Source organism: Peromyscus maniculatus, chromosome 21 (assembly GCF_049852395.1).
Source record: "Peromyscus maniculatus bairdii isolate BWxNUB_F1_BW_parent chromosome 21, HU_Pman_BW_mat_3.1, whole genome shotgun sequence".
Lineage (NCBI taxonomy): Eukaryota > Metazoa > Chordata > Mammalia > Rodentia > Cricetidae > Peromyscus > Peromyscus maniculatus.
The window spans coordinates 59,371,176-59,394,001 of record NC_134872.1 but is presented as its reverse complement, the minus strand read 5'-3'; the positions used below and the strand labels follow the sequence as shown (position 1 = coordinate 59,394,001).

Genomic DNA, 22,826 nt, shown 5'->3' with positions numbered 1-22,826 from the left:
AATGGTTTATAATGAGGAAAAGAATTGCTCTTTGGATTTTTTTTTTTGCCTGAAACAACCTTTTCTGACTTCTTTTTTATAGTCTTTGAACATTCTTTACAATTGTCTTGGTTAGTTTAACAAAACTAAACTATAATGGCTGCAGTTTTTATGCTCATCGTGTACAAGCACATGTGGATACTTGACCCCCAATGCAGTGAGTGCCATGCTAATTAAATCAAAGATTGCTGTAGGATCAAAGGTTTTGGTCTCCATCTTGGTCTCAGTGTCTGTCTGTCTGTCTATCTGCCTACCTCTCTGTCTCATTCTGTGTGTGTGTGTGTGTGTGTGCAATTATAATTTGCCATTGAAGCATTAATACATCACTTTACAAAAACCAATAGAACTGCATTGTTTTGGTTGAAATTATAACAACTGTCAAGATGATGCCTTTTTGTTGATTTTATTCTCTTTAATAGTAAATAATGAAAACCATCAAGGCAAGCACAGTATCTTCTTCTACTAAAATTTAATATTTAGACATTAAAATAAGTTGAAACTGTTATTGCATTTGAAATTCTTTACATCTTAAAACTGAATAACAAACATTCCATGCTAAAAACTAAATGGTACTCATTTTCCCACTAGCTAGAATAAAACACTCCGTTTAGGGTTTAGGGGACTGTTGGTTGGCTTTTAGTTTGAAGTTGAGATCAGCCTTTAATTTTATATAAATGTAAAGCAAATGTTGACTTAGAGGTTGGGAGTTGTGGCTCAGGGTAGGAGGCTTGCTTTGCATATGCTATACCCTGTTTTGCGTCCCAGTGTAAACAAATAATGTAAGAAAACTTCTAGGTATGTTTTCAACTATGAGGGTAAATTATCTTTTTATTACTGGGATTATTAAAAATCTCTTAATTGTTATAATTTAGGGTTTCTTGTGGCTTCTGTGTTTCTAGGGCTCAAAAAAGTATTGCCTTTAATTTATAATCTGAACATTAGGAATTTGGGTACAATTTTATGATTAGTAGAAACTTGTTAGGTCAAACATGATACACATATTTTATTGAAAAAATTAGTTAAAATGACATCTTTATAAATTAGCACAGTGTATCTCCCTTGAGAAAGTTTTTAAAATGGATTTATAAGGCTTTTTATCAAAAGAGGGATATGAAATGAGTATTGTTCATATCTCTGAATTAATACTCAGTGTTTGCAAATGTAATTTTAATTTTCACATTTAATGTCACTGAATATATTGGGTGGCATTGATGACATTGCAATTTCAGTCTCTTTAACCTTTCTCCTAGAATTTAACCTAAGATGAGATTGTTTATTTGGTTTGCTTTTATGGAAAGGAATTGTTTGATTAAGAATCTTTAAAAGGCATTTTGACTGCTGACAATATTAGACATTATGCAGAGAGCACATAATCCTATGTTCTCCGTTTTTCATAGTTCATTCACAAATTGTCAGGAAGTAGAACACTCAATAGAAAAATAACATGAGTGCATTCCATTTTTTAATAACTGATGAATCTGATACATTATTTGATAAGAATTGGCTAGATGTAATGTTCTGATTGTGATGTGTTGATGAGGAATGATTTAATTTTAGGGTTTTAAGATATTAGTTACAAATGTTCTCATGATTGAAAGCTGGCTTTTCTAAGCTGGTAATTATTTTACCAACAAGCTTGTAGTTATTGTTTGTTTACATTATTTTAATTACCATCTTTCTCACTAGAGTTGTAAATTTTTCTATGTCCACAAGAAATTTCATGTGTTTTCATATATGTTATGCTCTTTTTAGTTGTTATCTGATAGATGCTGTTCTAACGTCAGGACGTTGCCCTTTTATCCAGTCGGATCTGTACCCATTTGTTGAGACACTATCATTCATGTTTGAGTATATGAAGCTATGAATCATATCGATGTTGAAGGCAGATAGGCTTGAAAGAAGTTTAGTTTTCTGTCTTCTTTTTGTTTTGTTTCTTAGTCCCTTTATCACTCATTCTTACTGTTGCAAGCATGCTCTCGGGGCTCTCCCTCTTCCTCTTGTGTAGGGTGCATCATCAAGAGTTCAAGGGTCCTGTTGGGTTGCATACCACAGAAAGCTTCGTGCTTTGACTGTAACATTAGTAGTGAGAACCTAATGAACTTGTAAAGGAGGAAAGTCTAGGGGTTTAGAATTTGTGATGTTGTTATAGCCCAGATAGGACCCCTTCCTCCACCCAATTTCACCGACAGATGTAGAAAACTTGATTATGGGCTTGTGTTATTTAAACTATAGATAAACTAATGCCTGCACATTCATTCCACTCCAGTTGTTTTTCTTTGTATCAAAGATATTTTGAGATTTATGGATTAAAAAAACTGTTTTCTTTTGCTAAAATCATGTTATAATAAATATATTAAAGTACATTGTGCATACTCAGTGAAACAAATTTAAATTACCACTTTAAAACTTACCAATTTGCTAGAATATTAAAAAAATAAAGCCCTAGGAAATAAATTTAAAATGCATAAAATATTCACTTGGGAAAATAAAGGTAGAACACTAAACTACAGATTTCGTCATAAACATCTAATACACTAGCTTTCAGAAAAAGTACTGAAACTTTGCACCAAACGCACAGCCTTCAAAACAGAAAGAAAGCATGTGTTCAAGCACACATATGTTCTTTATGATATTGATACCAGAGAGCTGTTCCTTCCATACCATTTCATAAAGACAGGGGCAATAGCTGCACAGATCACATTGTAAGAGCCACATCATCGCCAGGATCCATACAGTAAAATGCCTGCTGTGGTGATGGTAAAGGACATCAGAAATAGGGAGGCATACGAGCCCCATGTATACTGTCATTCAGATATGTGTCCATATAATGGAGTGTGGTTAATTCAGACATATTTTATACAGTTTAAATTGACATTCTGTATATTTTTCATACCTATATTATTGAATTAAAAGTTTCAGAAATATTAAGGTACAGCACACTAAATGATAGAGTTTCTGAGATGCTTTCTGGAGCTCACAGTAACTGTGTGTGGTAAATTTGTGATTTCAGCAGGTAGAGGAATTGGAGATAGGATTGCTAGTGTTCTGGAATGAAAGGCTTTCTCCTTCCTGGAAAGCAACTAGACAAAACAGAGAAACTAATTTTGAGCATGTTAAGTCTGAGTTTTCTGGTTGTTTTCAGTTTTGTTTTCATTATAATTTTTAGTGGGAGGGTGGGGGACAGAGTCTTACAGCCCAGGCTGACCTGGAACTCACAGAAATCCTTCTGACTCAGCTTCTTGAAGACTAGGTGACAGGTGTGAGAAGTCATGTATGGCTTAGTCTTACAATGTTTTTGTTATAAAAATTGAATCTCACGAGATGTGCTAAGTCTTTGGCCAGCCTTAAGTTAGGTGGCTATGTACATATTCTCTGTATGCAATTGTGACTGCTACTTGTTTGTCTCCATTTCTTTTGTCCTTTGACGTATCAGAGGGTCAGCTGAGAGAACAAGCCTTTATAAGGCTCACCTACTTTTTTAGTTCAGAAGACTTTGGCCAGTGATCTTGCAGCCCTGCTTTCTCGAGCTCCATTTCAGAAATTGTGTGACTATGAACACTAAGCACTTTCCTCAAGACCAATGAGGATATGTAAAACAGAAGTGTTCTCTACACTTCATGCCTTGTGATTTCCCTTTGCCAGCCAAGGAACTGACAACCTAAAGAGAAAGTCCTCTTATATATGTAGAAACTCTTTGCTCCTCTGCCTCGCTTACACACAAAAGGGCAGAAAAGTCAAATTAATCTATGATAAAAATTAAATGAAGTAGAAAGATTTTAAAGAAAGGCTTTAGGGGAGGGCTCTGGCTTCAAAGTATCTGTTTCTATCTGCTCACTTCTGATTGAACTCATCCTTTGCTTGTTATAACTTAGTAACACATCTTAAAATAGTAAGATGCATCTGTCCCACATATGCATTGGCACTTGTTATGCATGCTCTTAATATTCACCTGTGTTCTACCAACTGCTCTCCTTGATCCTTACATCACTCACACTATGACAGGCAAGGCATCAATCTCACTCCTTTCCTTTTTCATATCTTCAGATGCAGAGGCAGGTCGGATCCAATTTGACACTCAGAATATTGATATTAGTGTTGTTTGGATTGAGTTTGGGTCCAGACACACACAAGTATTTTCCTTTATCAAAAAGATTCTTCTAGAATGTTTTTTTTTGTGTGTGTGTGTTGTTACAATGCTTCTACTTGCGAACATGTCCAGCACTACAGTTTCTTAAGCCTGTGGTTAACATCCAGTCCCCAAACAATGAAAACAAATAAACCCCAATTTTTTCCACAGGGTGTTCTGGCTGGATATTCCGAGACTTTGCACGTCACAACCTGTTCTCCCACGTGAATGGAATGCTCAGTGTCAATGTGGAAGCCTGGTCAGTTGGAAAGTTGCAGTGTGATATTTTCCTCCTGGGTACAGCAAGCACTTCCCAAACTCTGATGTATTGAGAGTCGCTGTGTTCGGGGGAAAAAAAAAGTTTCCTAAGACTGTTGTTTTGTAATTTGCGATCCAGTACACCCCACTATTCAATATTTAGATTCTGGGGGAGTAATTTCTAAGAAATTACATCTCATGCTCTATTTCCACATAAAAGGATTCATCTCTAAACCATTACACAAGGAATGCTTTTTGTCCCATAATCAACGGCTGTGGCAAACCTTTTCAAACACCTTTTACTATCACTTCCAATCATATGTTAGAGATTAACTAAAAATCGTGAGCAAATTTACATCATAAAACTAAGTCATAGTGTTGTGTGTGTCCATGCATGCATGTGTGTGCATGTGTGCACACATGGGTATGCCTTTGAGTTTTGTGGTTAAAAGAGTTCCAGGCTTTTAATTGATCATCTTTCTCTAAGTCCCACAGCATCAGAGCAGAGCAGAGGCAAAGGGCAAAGATTCCTTGAGCATCATGGCCTTTAGGGGGTATATCTGGATTTTGAAACATCCTCTACTATCAAAAATCTATGTTTGTTTAAGCTAGTATTCTTTTCAATTAGTAGAAATCACAAAATAAAGAGCTTTGTTTAATCTCTCAAATAAGTTTGAATTTCTCAAAATCTGCCAATATTTAAAATAAATCTCCAGATTTCTGTTTTCTCTTTGCCTCATCAAGAGAGACATATTGAAGTCTTCAGTGACTGTTAGGGGTAGGGTGGTGGTGTGTGTAGACACTTGTGTGGGTATGTGAGTGTGCATGTGGAGGTCAGAGGTCAATATTTTAAGTCTTCTCAGTCACATTCCACCTGATTTGGAGCCATGGCTTTTCACTGAGCTCATTGACTCAGCTAGAAGGACTGACTGATGAGCTTCAAGACTGTGTTTTCATCTCTCCATCACTGGGAACAATGGACATTGGAACGCGTGGCTCTGGTGTCTGTGTGCTGGGGATCCAAACTTAGTTCCTCTTGTTTACATGGCACACAATGCCGCCTGAAGCATCTCCCCAGGCACCTCCATGATTATCTTCTTAACACTTAATTCTGTTATTAATTCAATAGTGTTGTTGGGCAGCTTACCTAGAAAGGGAACTCGTATGCACCTAGGTAGCTTAAAACTTTACTGAGTACAAATAAATTGTATTTGACACCCAATATTTGACACACTACTTAACATTCCAGATACAATTAAAACTATTGAAATGTTGTCAGCTCTCTGTAGTAATAACATTTAATAATTTTTATAAGCAGGAAAGTATTTTTAACATTTTTCTAAGATGCATATATTTCACTAAGTTGATAAATGTTTCCCTGTAAATCTTACTTCCAACACTGATTCCGTATTTTCAACATTATTTATGCAACTATTATATATTAATCTTTAATTCTAAATTTATTGGAAGTTGACAAAGATGACAAAGATGTCTCAAACTCTTGAAACTTTTGTGAAAAGTAGGTTATAGCTAATTAATAGAAGAGAATAGAGTTTCTAAAGGGGAATAGATATTATCAAGACAGTGTACCCAATAGTCAGTGTTGGGTTTATAATCCTTTGTCTCTGGCTTCACACGTATTGTTCTTTCTACTGTAAAATAGCTGCTCTTCTCAACTTTCATATAAAAAGGTAGACATTTCATAAGATAATATAATGTTAATTGATAAACTGAAAGATAGTGAGATTCTCTGGTTATTCCAGGTCTTGAACAGTAAGGCAGAAAAATACTATCATTTCATACTTTTCACATTAGTAGGTAGAGTTGATAGGAATGATTGCTGGTATAATAATTAGAAGAAGTGTTTGTAGATATGCTTGTATTCTAATGTAAGTTTGAATTTCTGTTGGTACATTATAAACTGTGATGTCCGTGGTCTCTGAAAGAACAACAGATGCTCTAGGGTTTATCGTTAGACTGAGGTCAGAGTTCAGCCAGGATGTTTGATTCTGAGTTCCCTTTCTGTGTTTTTCACAGTTATATAAGCATGACGTTGACATCCTCCCCAGTCTCACTTAGAATCACTAAAAAATTCTAAGACAAGGAAGGGATGTGTTGAAGCCACCCCCTTACTAAATGTATTAGAGCATTCCCCTTTCTTGGACCAGTTTCTGAATCAACTTTCATATGCTCTAAAAAAAAAAAATACAAATCAGAGCTGTATCTCAGGCTCTGGAACAAATGTTTGATCATTGTCTGAAGTCTGTTTGGCTCTGGAGAATTTGTGGACTATAAATAATTTCTGAATCTAAGTATTGGATTCGACACCTCGTTAGGGTAATAATTAGTAATTGATTCACTTATTTGAATCATCTTACTAATTGAAAAGCTAATTTAATTAAATATTGAATTTATATTCCAATGCGGAAGGGTAGTGTTGTTCATTCTATGACAAAAAGAGATTAAAGGAGAATTTAAAAATGTAAGTATTGTATTTTAAATCACATTGTTGTCCTATGAAAACACTGTACCTATTTATTTTCTGCAACTTGCTGAGTTTGGAGACACATATTACCTGTGAAACCATGACTAAAATGAATGTTGTGAACATATCCACCTCTTCCAACTCTTGTTCTGCACTCTGTGATACACATATTTAAGATCTAACCCATGAGTGGTTCTTTGAGTATGCACTGCAGTGCTGTGAATTCTGTTGACTGCTGATCAGTAGACATCTCCCTCTTCCTAGCCCTTGGAAATCATCACATCACTCTTGGCTTCTGTGTATGACTATGTTGTTTGTCATATTGGATGATATACCATGCACCTTATTTTAGTGCCTGGCTTCTTTCTGTTAGCATCACGTCTTTCTGTGCCTCCTATGGTTTTTCCCCAATAGCAGGCCTTTCTACTTTGAAAAAGAACATTTCATTGTGTGCTTATACCCCATTGTCTTTACCTTGTAACCTATCAGTGGATATAGTTGCCTCTATGTACAGGTTATGGTGACCAATATCGTAATGTGCATGAGAGTGTAGGTTTTATTTATTTATTTAAGATCTTGATTTCAGTTATTTTGGCCATGTCCCCGAAGTGTGTCTGACAGATTGTAATTTGGGGGATTCCTCATTACTTCTTTGGATAGTAACTTTACAAAGTTATACTCCTTTTAGTACATACTCAGATTCTAATATTTCTCTTTATTCTCCACATTGATCTTTAAAAAAATAGAGTCATTTTAAAAGGGGAGAGGTGAGATTAATTTTTTGTCTTAATTTAGATTTCTTTGGTGATTTGTGATGTAAACACCTTTAGGGGTGAGTGTAGGTTCCATAAAAAAGTGAAATTTCTTAATTTTTTTAAACTTTTTTTGAGAATCCCATATGTGTGAATAATGCTGCTATGACAAGGAAGTGCAATTATCTCTTTAAAACACTTACTGCCTTTGACAGTTAATTCAGAAATGAGATTGATGAATCCTAGGAACGTACTAGTTCTAGTATTGCTTACATTTATATATTTTTTAGAATTTCATACATGAATACTGTATTGATACAATATCTATCTCCCTTCCAACTCCTCCTGTGTCTTGCCAAATTCATTACTTCTTTAATTATTATTGCTGTACAAACATATATGTATCTACTATAGCCTGCCGAATCCACTTACTGTTGTTTCTAAATATATAAGTTTAAGGATGACCACTTGGATTGGATAATTTATCAGGGAGCTCATTCCTGGAAAAGAGTATATCTCCATCTCTGAGAAGCCATTATTGCCTCTATCTCTTCACCTAGGGAAGAGGCTTCTGAGATTTCATCCATAGATCTTAAATGTCAACTGGTATTGTCATTTATGCAGATCTTGTTTAGGCAGCCATCTTGTTCAGATGTCATAGGTTCAGCTCCCTGTGTACATAGAAGACACTACTTCATAGTAGAGTTGGTACAGTCATTCTGTTCCCTCTTTTGTGATGATCTCCAAGCTTTAGATATCATATATATATTATATATTATTATATATTTTATATTCTATATTAATTATATGTATGCACACACTGCAGTTACTTGTTTTGCTTGGCTAAATCTAAATTGGGTTTCAAGTTACTTATCATTATTGGAGAGGTTTATATTAAACACCAATGGTTGGATTAAGCTTCTGACTGCTTCAGGTCTGGAATTCAAGAACACAAACTTTTGAGATTTTATGTAGTGCTTGCCTTTAAGTATGGTTGGCACATCAAAGCTGTCAGAGAGTTTGAATGAAATTGCCAAAAAGTATTTGAGGACCAATAATTTTACTCTCATAAGAATTTAAACTGACTGTAATGAAAGGCATTCATTAAATCATAACAGAATTGCTAATTTTGTCATAGCATGTATATATTTATAAAATAGTCTGATATATTGCAGATTGTGTGAGTAATAATTACACTTGGCATCATGTTTTCTCATCTCACTTTGATGACTAGAAACTAAGTCCTATAAAATATTTTTCTTAAAATTGACTGTTAAGTTAAAAGAAATCGAGGACTTTACTATGTAATAAAATATTGCCAGTTTATTATATAGTACAACTAGTTTAATTTGGAAGCAGACACCTTCCCACTTTATGAAAACTTCCAAAATATAAGTAAACTACCTGGAGTGGTATTTTCATACCTTAATTTGTAGTTTCAGATTTTTAGTTCCTGTCTATAAAATGAATTTACTCAAATAAGTGTCCCCATAAAACATTCAAATGTTTTATCATCGTATAGTCCCAAATGACTTTTACTCATGTATTAGCCATGACACTTGGTGTGGAGAAGTCTTTCTTTTCCTTATATAAATCAAGTCTCATTCTTACCATTGAATTACAATCCAATGTGTATGACATGCACACATTCAGAAAACAAATTTCATTGGATATTTTACTTCTACCCTGTGCTATATTTAAATAGTTTAGTTTCACCTAATATTGATTAATTCAACACATTTTTTGTTATGGAAGAATAAGCAAAAGATGAAACAGTTTGCAGGATTTAGGAAATACCTTGGAAGGATGACATCTCTTTTGATTTTAGGTCTGTGAAGTTTATGTTTTGTGTATGACAGTCACATAGTCTATTTAGGAAGAATGATTTGTTTCTTGAGATGGTGGAAAATACAGTTATAAACATGTGTTGGGAATCATGCAGTTATGGAGAATCAGGAAAATGTGTGTGGTCTGTTATCATCATTCATTTTGATGATGTCAGAATAAGACTTGTATGTACTCTTGAGATGAACATGGACTTCACCTTCCCTCATACTGCACATACTTTTTCCATTAATACTTGTATACTATGTATATACTCAACTTGGGCAAGTACAGCTACTACATAAATTATTACATACTTACTAAATGAAATGAGATGTGTGGTTTTAAAAACAGTTTTACTATACATGCTAAATCAAGCATTATATTTGGAACATATTTATATTTAATGGTATTGGTTGGTTTTATTGGGATCCAGTGTGCCTTCACACCGGAAATTGAAACTACAAAATTTGGAATCATAAAAATACATGTTAATGCATTATTGTAGATCCTAACCACACTGAATTATTTTATTTCTATTTACATAAGTTTTATGTGCCACTTAATGATGTGTATATTATTTATGCATTGAAAATACATTTGTGCATTGAAAATGCTTAGAGTATGAAAATTATTGCATTGAAAAACAGTAATTAAAATTAGCCTGTTTTTCCCAAGGTGTGGAGAACTAACCAGTGTTAAAATGTCCCACAGAAATAAGCTGAGAATTATAAAATTATTTGAGCATAGCTATGTATGGATTTGGGCTGCCACCTGATAGGACTTATGGTGCTGTATTAAAGATAACAGTGAATTAGATCTTTTTGGAGGTACATTGAATATACAGTCAAGTGTTTGCATGTGTTCTAGAAGCAAATACATTGAATTTGTGATCATTTTGAAGCTCTGAAACCCAGAAATCAATATCTTTAATCATCTACTAGCAATCAAAGAAAATATTTTTATCAAGAAGTATTTTTTTAATATTTTAGGATCAAGTTTTGCATGGTTTTTCTTAACCATCAATAGCAAGGAAATGTAAATTACAAGGACAAATTGAAGTATTTAAAAAATCTGTATCTCACAAACTCCATAATTATATGGGTAGAAAAAAACAGCAGATTAAAATTACATGTTATTTTTTATTATTTTTTCAAATATTTAAGAAAAAAGATGATGCAATTTAGTGATGATCATAAAACTATTAAAACATGTTCAGAATACAAACAGGTTTAATGTATTCTAAAATAAATAAATTTTGCGTGGTACAGTATTAATTTTTTACATCTTCATTTTTCTAGTCCTATTTAGTATGTATCTACAATACCGTGTATAATCAAATGTTGCCAAATCATATGGCTGCAAAATGTGTAGCATTCATATTGTCATAAGGTAGAACAAGAACTAGTTAGGAGTTACTAAGCAAACTCTTTATAGATAAATCTGCCTATCTGGCTGTCTACCTACTACCTATGTGGAATACCCACATAATTTATATAACCTCTGTTCAAGATGTTTTCTCTAAATAGTTTGTAGATGATAGAAAACCAATCATTGAAATGTGCATTTTTATAATATGAGGCATATCATTATTGAATTTTATCAAAAAATCATCAACTTTTTAGTTCTTTGCATTTTAGGATCATTTTGCCCATAAATAGTCACTGTATATGAGTATTTAGACTTGTTTAGGAAAAGAGATGTCAAATGCAAAGCCGAGCCCTCACAAGAGAAAGGTGGAAGGCAGAGAAGGAGCCCAAGTGTATAGACTTCTTACAGTATCAATCACCTCAAGGGCAAAGTTTTCCTTTACATCTGATAGAGTCTAAGCAATTCTGTGAATATGAGTCTTCAAAGATGAGTCAGAAATTAACAGCTCATTGAGTCTTCATACTAATTATATGGAACTTGGAGAGAAACACTTATTAATAGCAATAATCATTTTGTAAATAGATACTCATATTAGTCCTTCAATATTCATGTTACAGTTTGTTTTCTGAAAGGGATTGAAGATTGACTACTTGAAAATAAGCATGGGAAGATTTTCAATGGGTAAACATAAGATACAAAAGTCCTTGCTTTTGAAATTCATTAATTTTTTTGAAATTCAAAAAACCATTTTCATAATGAGATGTTCCGTAGACATTTAGAAATTCACAAACTTTGATATTGGACCATCTCTGCATTCAAATACATGATTTTTGAGAGAGGTTTGGATCCCAGGTGAAGTGATGTTTTAAGAGAATACTTCTTGTTGACCTCATTTCTAATATTAATACCTACATAGAATTTACCATTATTCCTGTGAATATTTAAATGACATTTCAATATTTATTGTAGTGCTTATAACATTTTTTTTCAACTCAAGGGTGTGTAAAAGAAACCTACAGAAAACACTGAAGTGGAAATATGTGGATTTTACAATTACAGAGTCCATACATTCTTGAAATTATTATGTATTGAATTTCTCCAGTTCCCTTATCTCCCATACCTGCCACCAATGAATTTTTTTTTTTTTTTTTTTTTTTGGTTTTTCGAGACAGGGTTTCTCCGCGTAGCTTTGCGCCTTTCCTGGAGCTCACTTGGTAGCCCAGGCTGGCCTCGAACTCACAGAGATCCGCCTGGCTCTGCCTCCCAAGTGCTGGGATTAAAGGCGTGCGCCACCACCGCCCGGCAAATTTTTTTAATTACTAAGATGCAGTTATAAGCCAAATGTGTTTTCCAGTTAACTAGTAGGAGCTGTGTGCCTTGGGATTAGCTGGCATAGTTTGATAACTCTCTGCTATTTTTATTCTCTTCGGAGGTCCATGGAGAGACCATTTTGATTCAGTTAACTTGGTATTTAAAACACGAAGGTCATTTGTTTTTTACTTGGCTTAAAAAGCTATCCTCTCAGGACTTTTTTTTTTTTTTTTTTTTTTTTTTTTTTTTTTTTTTTTTTTTTGGTTTTTCGAGACAGGGTTTCTCTGTGTAGCTTTGCGCCTTTTCTGGAGCTCACTTGGTAGCCCAGGCTGGCCTCGAACTCACAGAGATCCACCTGGCTCTGCCTCCCGAGTGCTGGGATTAAAGGCGTGCGCCACCACCGCCCGGCCTCTCAGGACTTTTTATCTCACACAAATACTGAAAACATTGCTCTTTCCTTTAAAACTTTCTGTTTCCTAAATTTCTTTCTTTGGCATTATACTTGAAGTAAATATTAAAATTAATATTTTTATTTGGAAAATAAAATAAACATTAAATTAGATTCATGTACACAGTGCTAGAGCTTTTTTAAGTTCCTTATGACTTTGGGAGTACTGTTGAATACAATGCCGTTTGCATGCAGCCTTTTGCTAAGTTATTCTTGGTCGTTTGTTTATCATTAAGTATTATGTATGTGTACCATACTAGCAGTTAATGAAGGAGGAGATTGAACGCCACATGACTTTGAAAGTTAAGATACAGTGTAGGTGAATTCCAGAGAGCCTAAATTTGAATATTTCTCAGCTGGTGGATAATTTTTTTTGGCCACTAGAGGGCAGTCTGTCACCTGCTATAGTTTTGTGAGGCGGGGAGGAAGAACCCTGCGGCTTCCACCACTATTTTGTGTCGGGGTTTCTAGGATGATTGGCGACATGAAAGGATAGCTCTTGATTGGAGACGCGCATCTGTATCACTTGTTCACTCATTTCTGTGATTCCAGCCCAGTTGGGTACTCGTCTGGAATGCAAACACTCAAGATTGTAATACCCTAAACGTTTCATGGGCTTGAACATGCGATGTGGAAATGGTCACTGGAATGTCGAAACTTTCCACTTGAACCACTTTCCATTCTTTCCCACCGCACAGGTGATTTGGATTACTACTGGTTGGATCCTGCGACGTGGCACAGCCGGGAAACGTCGCCTATCAGTTCGGTAAGCTTTCTCACAGCGTAGACAGTTCAAGATTCATGCTTGGTATTCATTATCTTCTGTTATGTGATTAATACCGTCTTTCTGGATCTAGTACACCTTTTATTACCGCCATTATTAGTTTAATTTGAAAGGGCCGCTTTAAAGAAAAGGGGTTATCTTTGAATAATCACAGAGCTCTGCCAGCATCTGCCTCCTTAAAGGCGTTCACCGCCACTGCCTGGCATCATGAAATTACTTTTAAATGAAGAGAAACTCAAAAAGAGAGTTCCTCAAGAAATCCAAACAGTGTTTTGTGTGTTCACACTGAAAATTACTTCTCAATAATAATAAGACACCGCCATATGCTTACAGTAAATAGACTGTATTTAGATGTTTAAGCTTCAGACCGTGGGATCAAAGTCAGATAACAGTGATTCTTTTTTTATTTTTATTTTTATTAAGACATTTTCTACTCATTTTACATACCAACCACAGGACCCCTCTCCTCCCTCCTCCTGCTCCCTGGCCTCCCCCCTCACAAACCACCCCCTATTCCTGCCTTCCAAGGCAAGGTCTCCCATGGGGAGTCAGCAGAACCTGGTACATTCACTTGAGGCAGGTCCAAGCCCTTCCCACCTGCACCAAGGCTACGCAAGGTGTCCCTCCATAGGCACTGGATTCCAAAAAGCCCGCTCATGCACCAGGGATAGATCACAATCCCACTGCCTGGGAGCCCCCTAAACAGGTCAAGCTAATCCACTGTCTCACCTATCCAGAGGGCCTAGACAGTACCATGGGGGATCCTCAGCTATTGGTCCACAGTTCATGCATTTCCACTAGTTTGGCTGGCCATCTTGATAACAGTGATTCTTTTTTTTTCCTTTTTTTTGTGATATATATTTTTTATTTTACAATACCATTCAGTTCTACATATCAGCCATGTGTTCCCCTATTCTCCCCCCTCCCACGCCCTCCCCTTACCCCCAGCCCACCCTCCATTCCCACCTCCTCCAGGACAAGTCCTCCCCCGAGGACTGTGATCAACTTGGTAGACTCAGTCCAGGGAGGTCCAGTCCCTTCCTCCCAGACTAAGCCAAGTGTCCCTGCATAAGTTCCAGGTTTCAAACAGCCGACTCATGCAATGAGCACAGGACTTGGTCCCACTGCCTAGTTGCCTCCCAAACTGATCAAGCCAATCAACTGTCTCACCTATTCAGAGGGCCTGATCCAGCTGGGAGCCCCTCAGCCTTTGGTTCGTAGTTCATGTGTTTCCATTCATTTGGCTATTTTTTTTAAATAATTGAGTAAAACTGAAATTTATTATATGCCACAGTCGTCCTAGGGACCTCCATGCTATATATATAGCCTCTATGGTTCTATGGATTGTGGTCTGATTGTTCTTTATTTTATATCTAGAATCCACCAATGAGTGAGTACATACCATAACTGTCTTTCTGGGTTTGGGTTACCTCACTCAGGATGATTTTTTCTAGTTCCATCCATTTGCCTGCAAATTTCATGCTTTCATTGTTTTTCTCTGCGATAACAGTGATTCTTATACTGTTTGTCTTATTAAAGCTGAACAATTAATTTTGTTGTTTAAAACAGACAGTAGAATTAATGACTGAGCCAGACCAGCAAGTCCATTCCTATAATAATGGTTAATGAATATGACAGCACCTAATTTAAATCTAAGTTTATACATTAATGTTCACTACACATTTGAATCTCCATGTTTAGGTTTCCATTGCATGGAATTTGTAGCATTTCTTCAGAGATAATGCTTATGCAAATGAGAAGTGAGAGTAAAGTTTCGTGTTGAGGTTTTTGCATTAGCCTGGGTGACATGACTTCACTTCTGTAGCTAGAGGAGAATGTCACTGTGGTGATGAATTAATTTGTCCTCTTCCCATTTGAATATATTTATAGAGCATTGGGCACCATTGGAAAGAGTTTCATCCACTCAGTTCACACACACACACACACACACACACACACACACACACACACACATACACACAAGCACAAATATCCACACCTACCCAATACACAAATAGGCACATAAACACACCCAGAGACATAACAAACATGGAAAAAAGCAAGCATACTCAACAACATACAAATACACACACACAAACACAGGAGTCATATCCATTTAACTGGATATGGTAGGTTTTAGCTGTTGAGCCACACGAGTACTTAACCTAGTTTAACTTCTGTAGAAAGTGTTTTTAAATGCTGGAGAAGAAAGCTTGGAAACTTTTAGTTTCATTTAACTATAATACAAGTTTAAATATTTGAAATTTAAACAGCAGAAATTCACCCTTTGCTGAGGAAAAATGAGGTTGAATAGAACCCATCCCACCTTAAAAGCCGATTATATCTGTCATAGTTACTGTGTTGATCAATAGAGGCCTAAAAAGATGTAAGTTTCTCAGTGATGCTAGTAGTACAGACAAATATATTTTATTTTGTGTTTTCTTTTCTGTTGTGCAGAATAATAGTTTTCAGTGTGATATTTTTATTCTTGCGTAATTTCTCTGATTTGATTCAGTCTTCCATTCCTTCCCCTTCCTGTAACCCTTGCTCTCCATCTTTCTGAACAGTTTTACATTTTACTTCCATTTCACCTTTATTATTTTTTCTAGAGCTCTTGCATGAGAGAAAACACACACACACACACACACACACACACACACACACACACAACAAATAACAAAAAACAAAGCAAAACAAAAAGCCATTCAATAAGGACTCCATTATATGTGAATAAGACTGAAAGATTCCAGGTACTCCTTGACTTACTATAGACCAAGGCTATGTCCTGCTTAACTCATTGTAAACTATTTTTTAATTAATGGGCTGCAGTGATAGGTGGCTCAGTAGGAAAGTCACTCGCCATGAATCACGGCCACCCGATTTCGATCCCCAGAACCCATGCTGTGGAATGAGAGAACCAACTCCCATAACTTGTCCCCTGACCACATGTATATCGTGGCCCGTGTGCTTCCTCACGTTAATTAATTAAAAATGAAATATTCTGATTGAGATGGGTTCCATGCACCTGTTCTCCTTTTCCATCACTTTTCCACACAGTACACTGTAGGGTGCTGGTTGTTTACAAATTGCATGACTGACAGGACCTTGGACTAGCTGCCCCTGCCCAACATCCTGACAGAGGAGTACATGACAGACTTATCACAACCCGACAAAAATTAAGATTCAATGTGGTATCTGCTGAATGGGAATATCTTTACACAACTGTAAATTAAAATTAGATTGTAAGGTAAGCCAATATAATTCAAGAGCTATATAATATATAACCAGTATACTATCACCATTAATAACTCAAATGTAGTGTTCTATGTATAGTCGAGATATTATTAAAATTACAGTTAGTTACATTTCAGAGCTATTTTTGAGACTGTTCTTAGTTGCTAACTACTTTTATAATCATTGCAAATAAAATATAGCTCTAATAAAAAGTCTTATAAGTCCACTACAGAACCCACCTAAATAAAGAATTACCAATCTAGTGGCCTTTAACACCCCCCCCCCAAATCGCATCATGTTACAACTGGTGATTATTTAGTTACAGAAAATAATACAAGCCATTCACTTTTTAAACTTTATGTTTTAATAGCATCCTGTAACGTGGCAGCCGTCAAAAGAGGGAGACCGATTAATTGGCCGTGTTATTCTTAACAAAAGAACAACCATGCCCAAAGAATCAGGTGCATTATTGGGTCTGAAAGTAAGTATACTGGTTCAAAATGTGGGATAAAGTACAGTACAGACAGCATTCAAAAAGTTTTAACAATTGCTTTTAAAATCTTTTTCTCCCTTCCCCAAAGTCAGTTCTCTCCAGTGAATACAGCTTTACTTATATGTTAAGGAGAAACAAAGTATAAGTAAGGGAAATGTTTTCTAGTAACAGAAATACTTACAGTAATGTTAAAAGTGTAAAATGTTTCTTTTACAAAATGAGGATATGCTAGATACACAGAGATATTTCTGTTTTATAGAACAGTGTATAAACCTGCACACATGCGTGTGTGCACATACATGCATATCTTGCATTATGTGTATCCAGACAGCTGTGTTAAATCACATGATTATGCTGGAAGTTTCATAAATATTCAAAGATTTTGCTATTGTTGTATGTGACCCCTTGAGAACTGTTGGTTATTAATTTAGGGAATAGGTGTAACTGTCTGAAGAGTTCTTGCCAGGTGTACTTGAAGCCCTGAGTTTGAATCGAAGCACAGCCTAACAAAACTTAATTCATGTACTTATTTATACTTTGTTGATTATTACCATTAATGACTCTTGCTATGAACTGTTTCTGGTAGCCTGTATTACTAGCTACATTTCTGAGAACTGTGGACCACTCTAACCATTCAGCATTATTACTCCACCTCACTCCTCTCTCCTCCACTCATCTTTAATTGTGTATTTGAGACCCTGGCATATTGTAAAAATGAGCCTAGGGTTCTTTTTTTTTTCAAATATATTCAATTTAGAAAATAATGGAAAGTGTTGAATGTTTAGCAATATAATATATTCATGTTTGAGAGTCAAGTGTTCATAGTTAGATATGGCAAATGACATTATCCAGATGTTTTGTTGTGGATACACTGCAGCTGTGATACTTGTACAATGTAATACTTTGTACAGTAGCAGGTCACTTCCCCCAGGAGACCTTTATTTGGGTAAAATCTCTAGTCTATGAACTCAGGTCTACTGTATTCTACCACAGTTATAGGCAAGGGACCAGTATTTGATAAGGACAGTGGGGTATATCCTTATGCAAATAAAGCTGACTCATATGGTAGGCATGATATGGAAGATTAATTAACTCAGTGCAGACAGTACCAACCACTTGCTGAATAACTATGAACAGGGAATTGTACCCCTTTCTTCTAAATGTACATGATATTGGGGCCCTGTGATTGTAACTACAATGTAAAACACAGTACACAAACTTCCTTACATGGCCATCCCAAATATAGTGGATTTTAAAAATAATGCCTTACTACTACTTACTTCAATCAATGATGAAGTTCATGAACATCCCCTCACTGGATTGTAAACATATTAGAACAATGTACAATTAATTCTGCTTACTAATTTATTCATGAATGAGACTTAGGAACTCATGAATTTGTAATTGTCCAGGTGGTTGGAGGAAAAATGACAGATTTAGGACGTCTTGGTGCTTTCATCACCAAAGTAAAGAAGGGTAGCCTGGCAGATGTAGTTGGACACCTAAGAGCAGGTAACTTTTCTCTTTTTTTCATATAACCGATTTGTTCTCTCTAAAAATTGATGAGTTTCAGTTTGTGTTCAGTTATTCATATATGTGAATTGTCAGTAAGTCATTGTAAAGCATGGATACAGCTCTTTTCCTGATACAAATGTTTACCAGTTCATTTATAGTTATCTGTACATAAGTGGCAATTCGGAAATAGAAAGATTAGGGATCTTTCATAGAAATAAAATCATAGATGCAAATTAGTGAAATAATGCTTATTTCATAGGTGATTTCGTAATATTACAACAAAAATTTAAATCCAAAGTGCATTAGCATTGTAAAAAAATGCGCTCCACACTATTGTCTTTCATAATGTGTCAAAACACTAATTTAGGAGTAGGAACTGGTGTTTTGCATATAACCTTATCATGATAATGATTCCTATACAGATTATTTACTGAATTGCAGGTTAATTTAAATGTGACATGCCACTTCTATAGAATTTGGATGTTTATTTTGCTCTGCATAGCCTTAAGTGACACAGTAAAGAGAAAATCACTGAATATACTATAAATTCAGTAGCAACACAACTTAAAATTGCTATTGATAAGTTGCTAATTTTTAATTTTAGGTGAAATAATAAAAAGTTTTAGTGGATTTGACTGTAGATAATGGATAACTATGTCAACAAAGATGATTGTTGATACAAGAATAAATCTGAAAAAAGTATAGCAATCCCATGGTAGCTAAAGCTAGCAAACTTTAGCTATTAAAAGTAAACTTTTGCTACTCTTTTTTTTTTTTTTTGCAGATGAGCACAGTATAACAACTTTTGAATTTTGTTGTGTTTTCTTAGATGATTCTTGTAGAAGTGAATGAAGTTGTTGCTCTCTGAAACATAACCTGTGGTTTCCACGTCTTTAAGACCCTCCCGACGGTCTGGGAGCCTGATAGCTTAAATCTAGAATGATAAAGCACAGCTAAAATAATTGTAAAACATACAAGTATGCTTTTCACTTTAAGCAGTGGATTTGGACCAAATGAAAGTACCTTTAATTTTACTTTTTATAGACTCAATGATAGAGACAATTGGACATGTATTTTAGTGCACAAACTGGCTTCTCTTCTATTTTCGTATAATAGCCTTAGCTCATAAAAGTCACCTGTGACATTATTTTTGACCTTTGCTCGGGATCTGGAACCTTCTTTCCATCTTTCCTGGATTCATATAGACTGATTCCCCTTCAAGTCAATGTAGTTAGCTGTTGCTCGGTTTAACCATCCGAAACACAAAACCGGCACCCGCACCCTGGTGGCTCTAGATTCATTTGTGTCTCTCGCTTATTCTTCTACTCAACTCACAGCTCTGTAGGTCTGCCCACCGAGAGCCTACAGAGCTCCCTGGCTATGGCAGCGTACCTGTGCCCTGGCAAGCTTCCTCCGTCCCCCACAACACTTGGTCAGCACCAGCTGTCAACCGGCTCTGATGGCTGAAATCTTTTTCATCCTTCAGTGCTCATAATTCAAATGTTTCTTGATATCTCACCTAGAGCAATAGCTAATTACTATCCTCCTGGTACCACCTGGCTCTACTTCTGTTCCTCATTGGATGACTCTAATTGCAGGAAACATATTATTTAAAGGTTTTTTTTTTTTACTCGTTTCTGTGTTATATTTCCACCATGAAATATAAAGACAAAGTGTTGTTTTCATCTTTTCCCCCTCATTGGCTACATCTACCTGAGGTGATTATCCATGGATAAGTAAATGGTCCGAATGGTATTAAATACTTCCTGTATTCAGTTTTATTGCACTATGAATAAATTAAAGCACGTATCAGTTTATTTTAATATTAAAAGTTATGTGCCCAGGTTTCTGTCAGTTAGCTAGAGTAATGAACAATGCATTACTTTTGCAAAATAATGGTTGCAATCTGCCTTTGAGTATTAAAGTCAATTTATTTATATTCATCATTTTGCAAAAAAGTGATAGAATGAAATGTAATAGAAATTATCAGGGTAAGTACTATTTTATGAAATATTTTCCCAGCATATGTGTGAATATGCACATTGCTACATATTGAATATATATGTCTAATGAACTGTGCATAATTATGTATAATTCATTAGATATAAATATATATGTCTAATGAACTGTGATGTTAAACTTTGTTTTTCTTCTTTGGTCAAAAAACATTTTTAATACTGATAACACATTGTGAAAATGTATTCCTTTCCTTTATTCTTATCAGTGAAGTATATCAGTGAAAATTTTTCTAGGCAACTTCTTAGGTCAAATTATTAATATTTATTTAATTATTGCTAATAGCTATATTTTTAATGAAACTTAAGCAGCACTCATGCTTTTTACTCTTAAGGAAAGAAATTGTTAGAAAATAGGAATTACTTTAAGATTTTTTTCCATCAGTTATAAAAATGACTTGATCTAAAAACTACATGTTTGCCTTTATGTGTAAAATGTTATTAATTAAACACTGATTTTAGTTAGGTATGTAATTATTTGAGGACCTGAAATGGTGAGAACAGCATATTAAGCAGGACATGAGAAAAGTAAGCCACCTCAAAGGGCCGTTAATGCAGGGATATCTCACCTGAATCTACCACTGTGAGCTGGAAGGTCCTGGCAGAGGACCATTTAGGGTCAAACACATTTATGAAAATAAATCTTTGTCTCCAAATCATTTACTTTTAAAGCTGGAGTTAAAATAATAACCATCAGTTGCTTTACTTTTTTTTCCCATGGGACATCATGTTTCTGTCCTTCATTGATCTTGGACTATCTCAAAAGAAATCAGTACTATATTAATCCTCTCTTGCCTTAAATACTTCCTCTTGTTACTTAAGTATTCACTACATGCTCTGAATAGAATGTGTGTGTTATGAACATCTGGAAGGGGGTTAACTGTCATGCAACAGTTTTCACATCTGCTTGCTTTGTGACTGCCATGGCTACCTATGTTACCTTACCTATGGATATGAAATCAAATCCTTTCATGCATTTTTATTCTGTTGTGCATCAGGTGAAGACAATGGCGCCTGACTTAGACATGGAAAATTTGTGCTAGAAAATGTTTATTGTTACTTTTAACAAAACTAAACCAAAACTTCTGCTTACTTAATAAGAATCCTTTATATGCAGAAACACCTGCATTTCTTATACTATATTACAGGGCATGCTGCTAACCCTTGGTTTTAATGTTTCCAAATAGGCTGTGCTAATTTCCATCCCATAGCATGAGATTATTTTTATATTATTTCTGGTATATCTAAAAAAATAGAGTCAGTTTTGTATTGGACTATTTTTAGTGACCAGTAATATTTGGGGATAAAAGCCCAAGAAGAAAGTAAAGGTGGTTAGAAGAACCAGTTAGCTGACATTATATGACAAGTCATCTTACTTCTGAGAGCAAAGCCTTGAGTATTAAATTATTGGTATATGGTTTGCATTTCTTTGTTAAAAAAGAGAAAAGATAAGAAAAGTAAACAGACTATATAAGGTAAAAAATACCCTTCTTTTTAAATTCAAGGGGATGAAGTTCTAGAGTGGAATGGTAAACCCCTGCCGGGAGCAACAAACGAAGAAGTTTACAACATTATTTTAGAATCAAAATCAGAACCTCAAGTTGAAATTATTGTTTCAAGGCCTATTGGGTAAGGCTAAAAACACTTGCTTCTTAAGCTCAGTGAATTACATGTATTAGCAGGGTTTGACAAAGAGTGTGGACATTCATACAGAACATGTTAACATGATAGCTTTTTTTTCATCTATTATGGGCATATATAACAGGCTATGAATCCTTCTTAACTTTTAAAATTAGAACACTGGATTCTAATATGTTAGAATTATGTTAACATATGTCTAATATGTTAGAATTCCTATATCTTAGAAGCCTCTCAATGGACCAATATAAAAATACCAATATTTATTTTTCAATATAACAAAGTGTTGACTTTCACTGATTAACTACTGATTTTTTTTGTAATTTCTAACTTAATCAGTGGTGTTTCCTTTAAGGGAATAACCTGTCAACATCTCCCATCAATAAACCATATACATTTCCAATAACTTCTTATTCTATAAAGGAGAAAATATTTTTCCATACACTCACAAAAGAGTGGTTTCAGCTTTTGTTTGAAACAGACAGGGGATATTGAGTATTTGGATGTTTGAATCACTATAATAAATGTTATTT

At 35.1% G+C, this 22,826-nt stretch overlaps 1 protein-coding gene across 23 annotated transcripts in view; it reads left to right on the top strand.

Annotated features, from left to right (window-relative positions):
• Positions 1 to 22,826, top strand: part of Rims1 (regulating synaptic membrane exocytosis 1) — a 480,632-nt gene that overhangs the window by 297,730 nt on the left and 160,076 nt on the right. For all 23 annotated transcript variants that reach the window (XM_076557945.1, XM_076557944.1, XM_076557939.1 and 20 more), the window contains 4 exons: positions 13,313 to 13,380; positions 17,003 to 17,113; positions 18,538 to 18,637; positions 22,161 to 22,284. In XM_076557945.1, the coding sequence (XP_076414060.1) occupies positions 13,313 to 13,380; positions 17,003 to 17,113; positions 18,538 to 18,637; positions 22,161 to 22,284 (403 nt within the window). The remainder of the gene's footprint in view (positions 1 to 13,312; positions 13,381 to 17,002; positions 17,114 to 18,537; positions 18,638 to 22,160; positions 22,285 to 22,826) is intronic.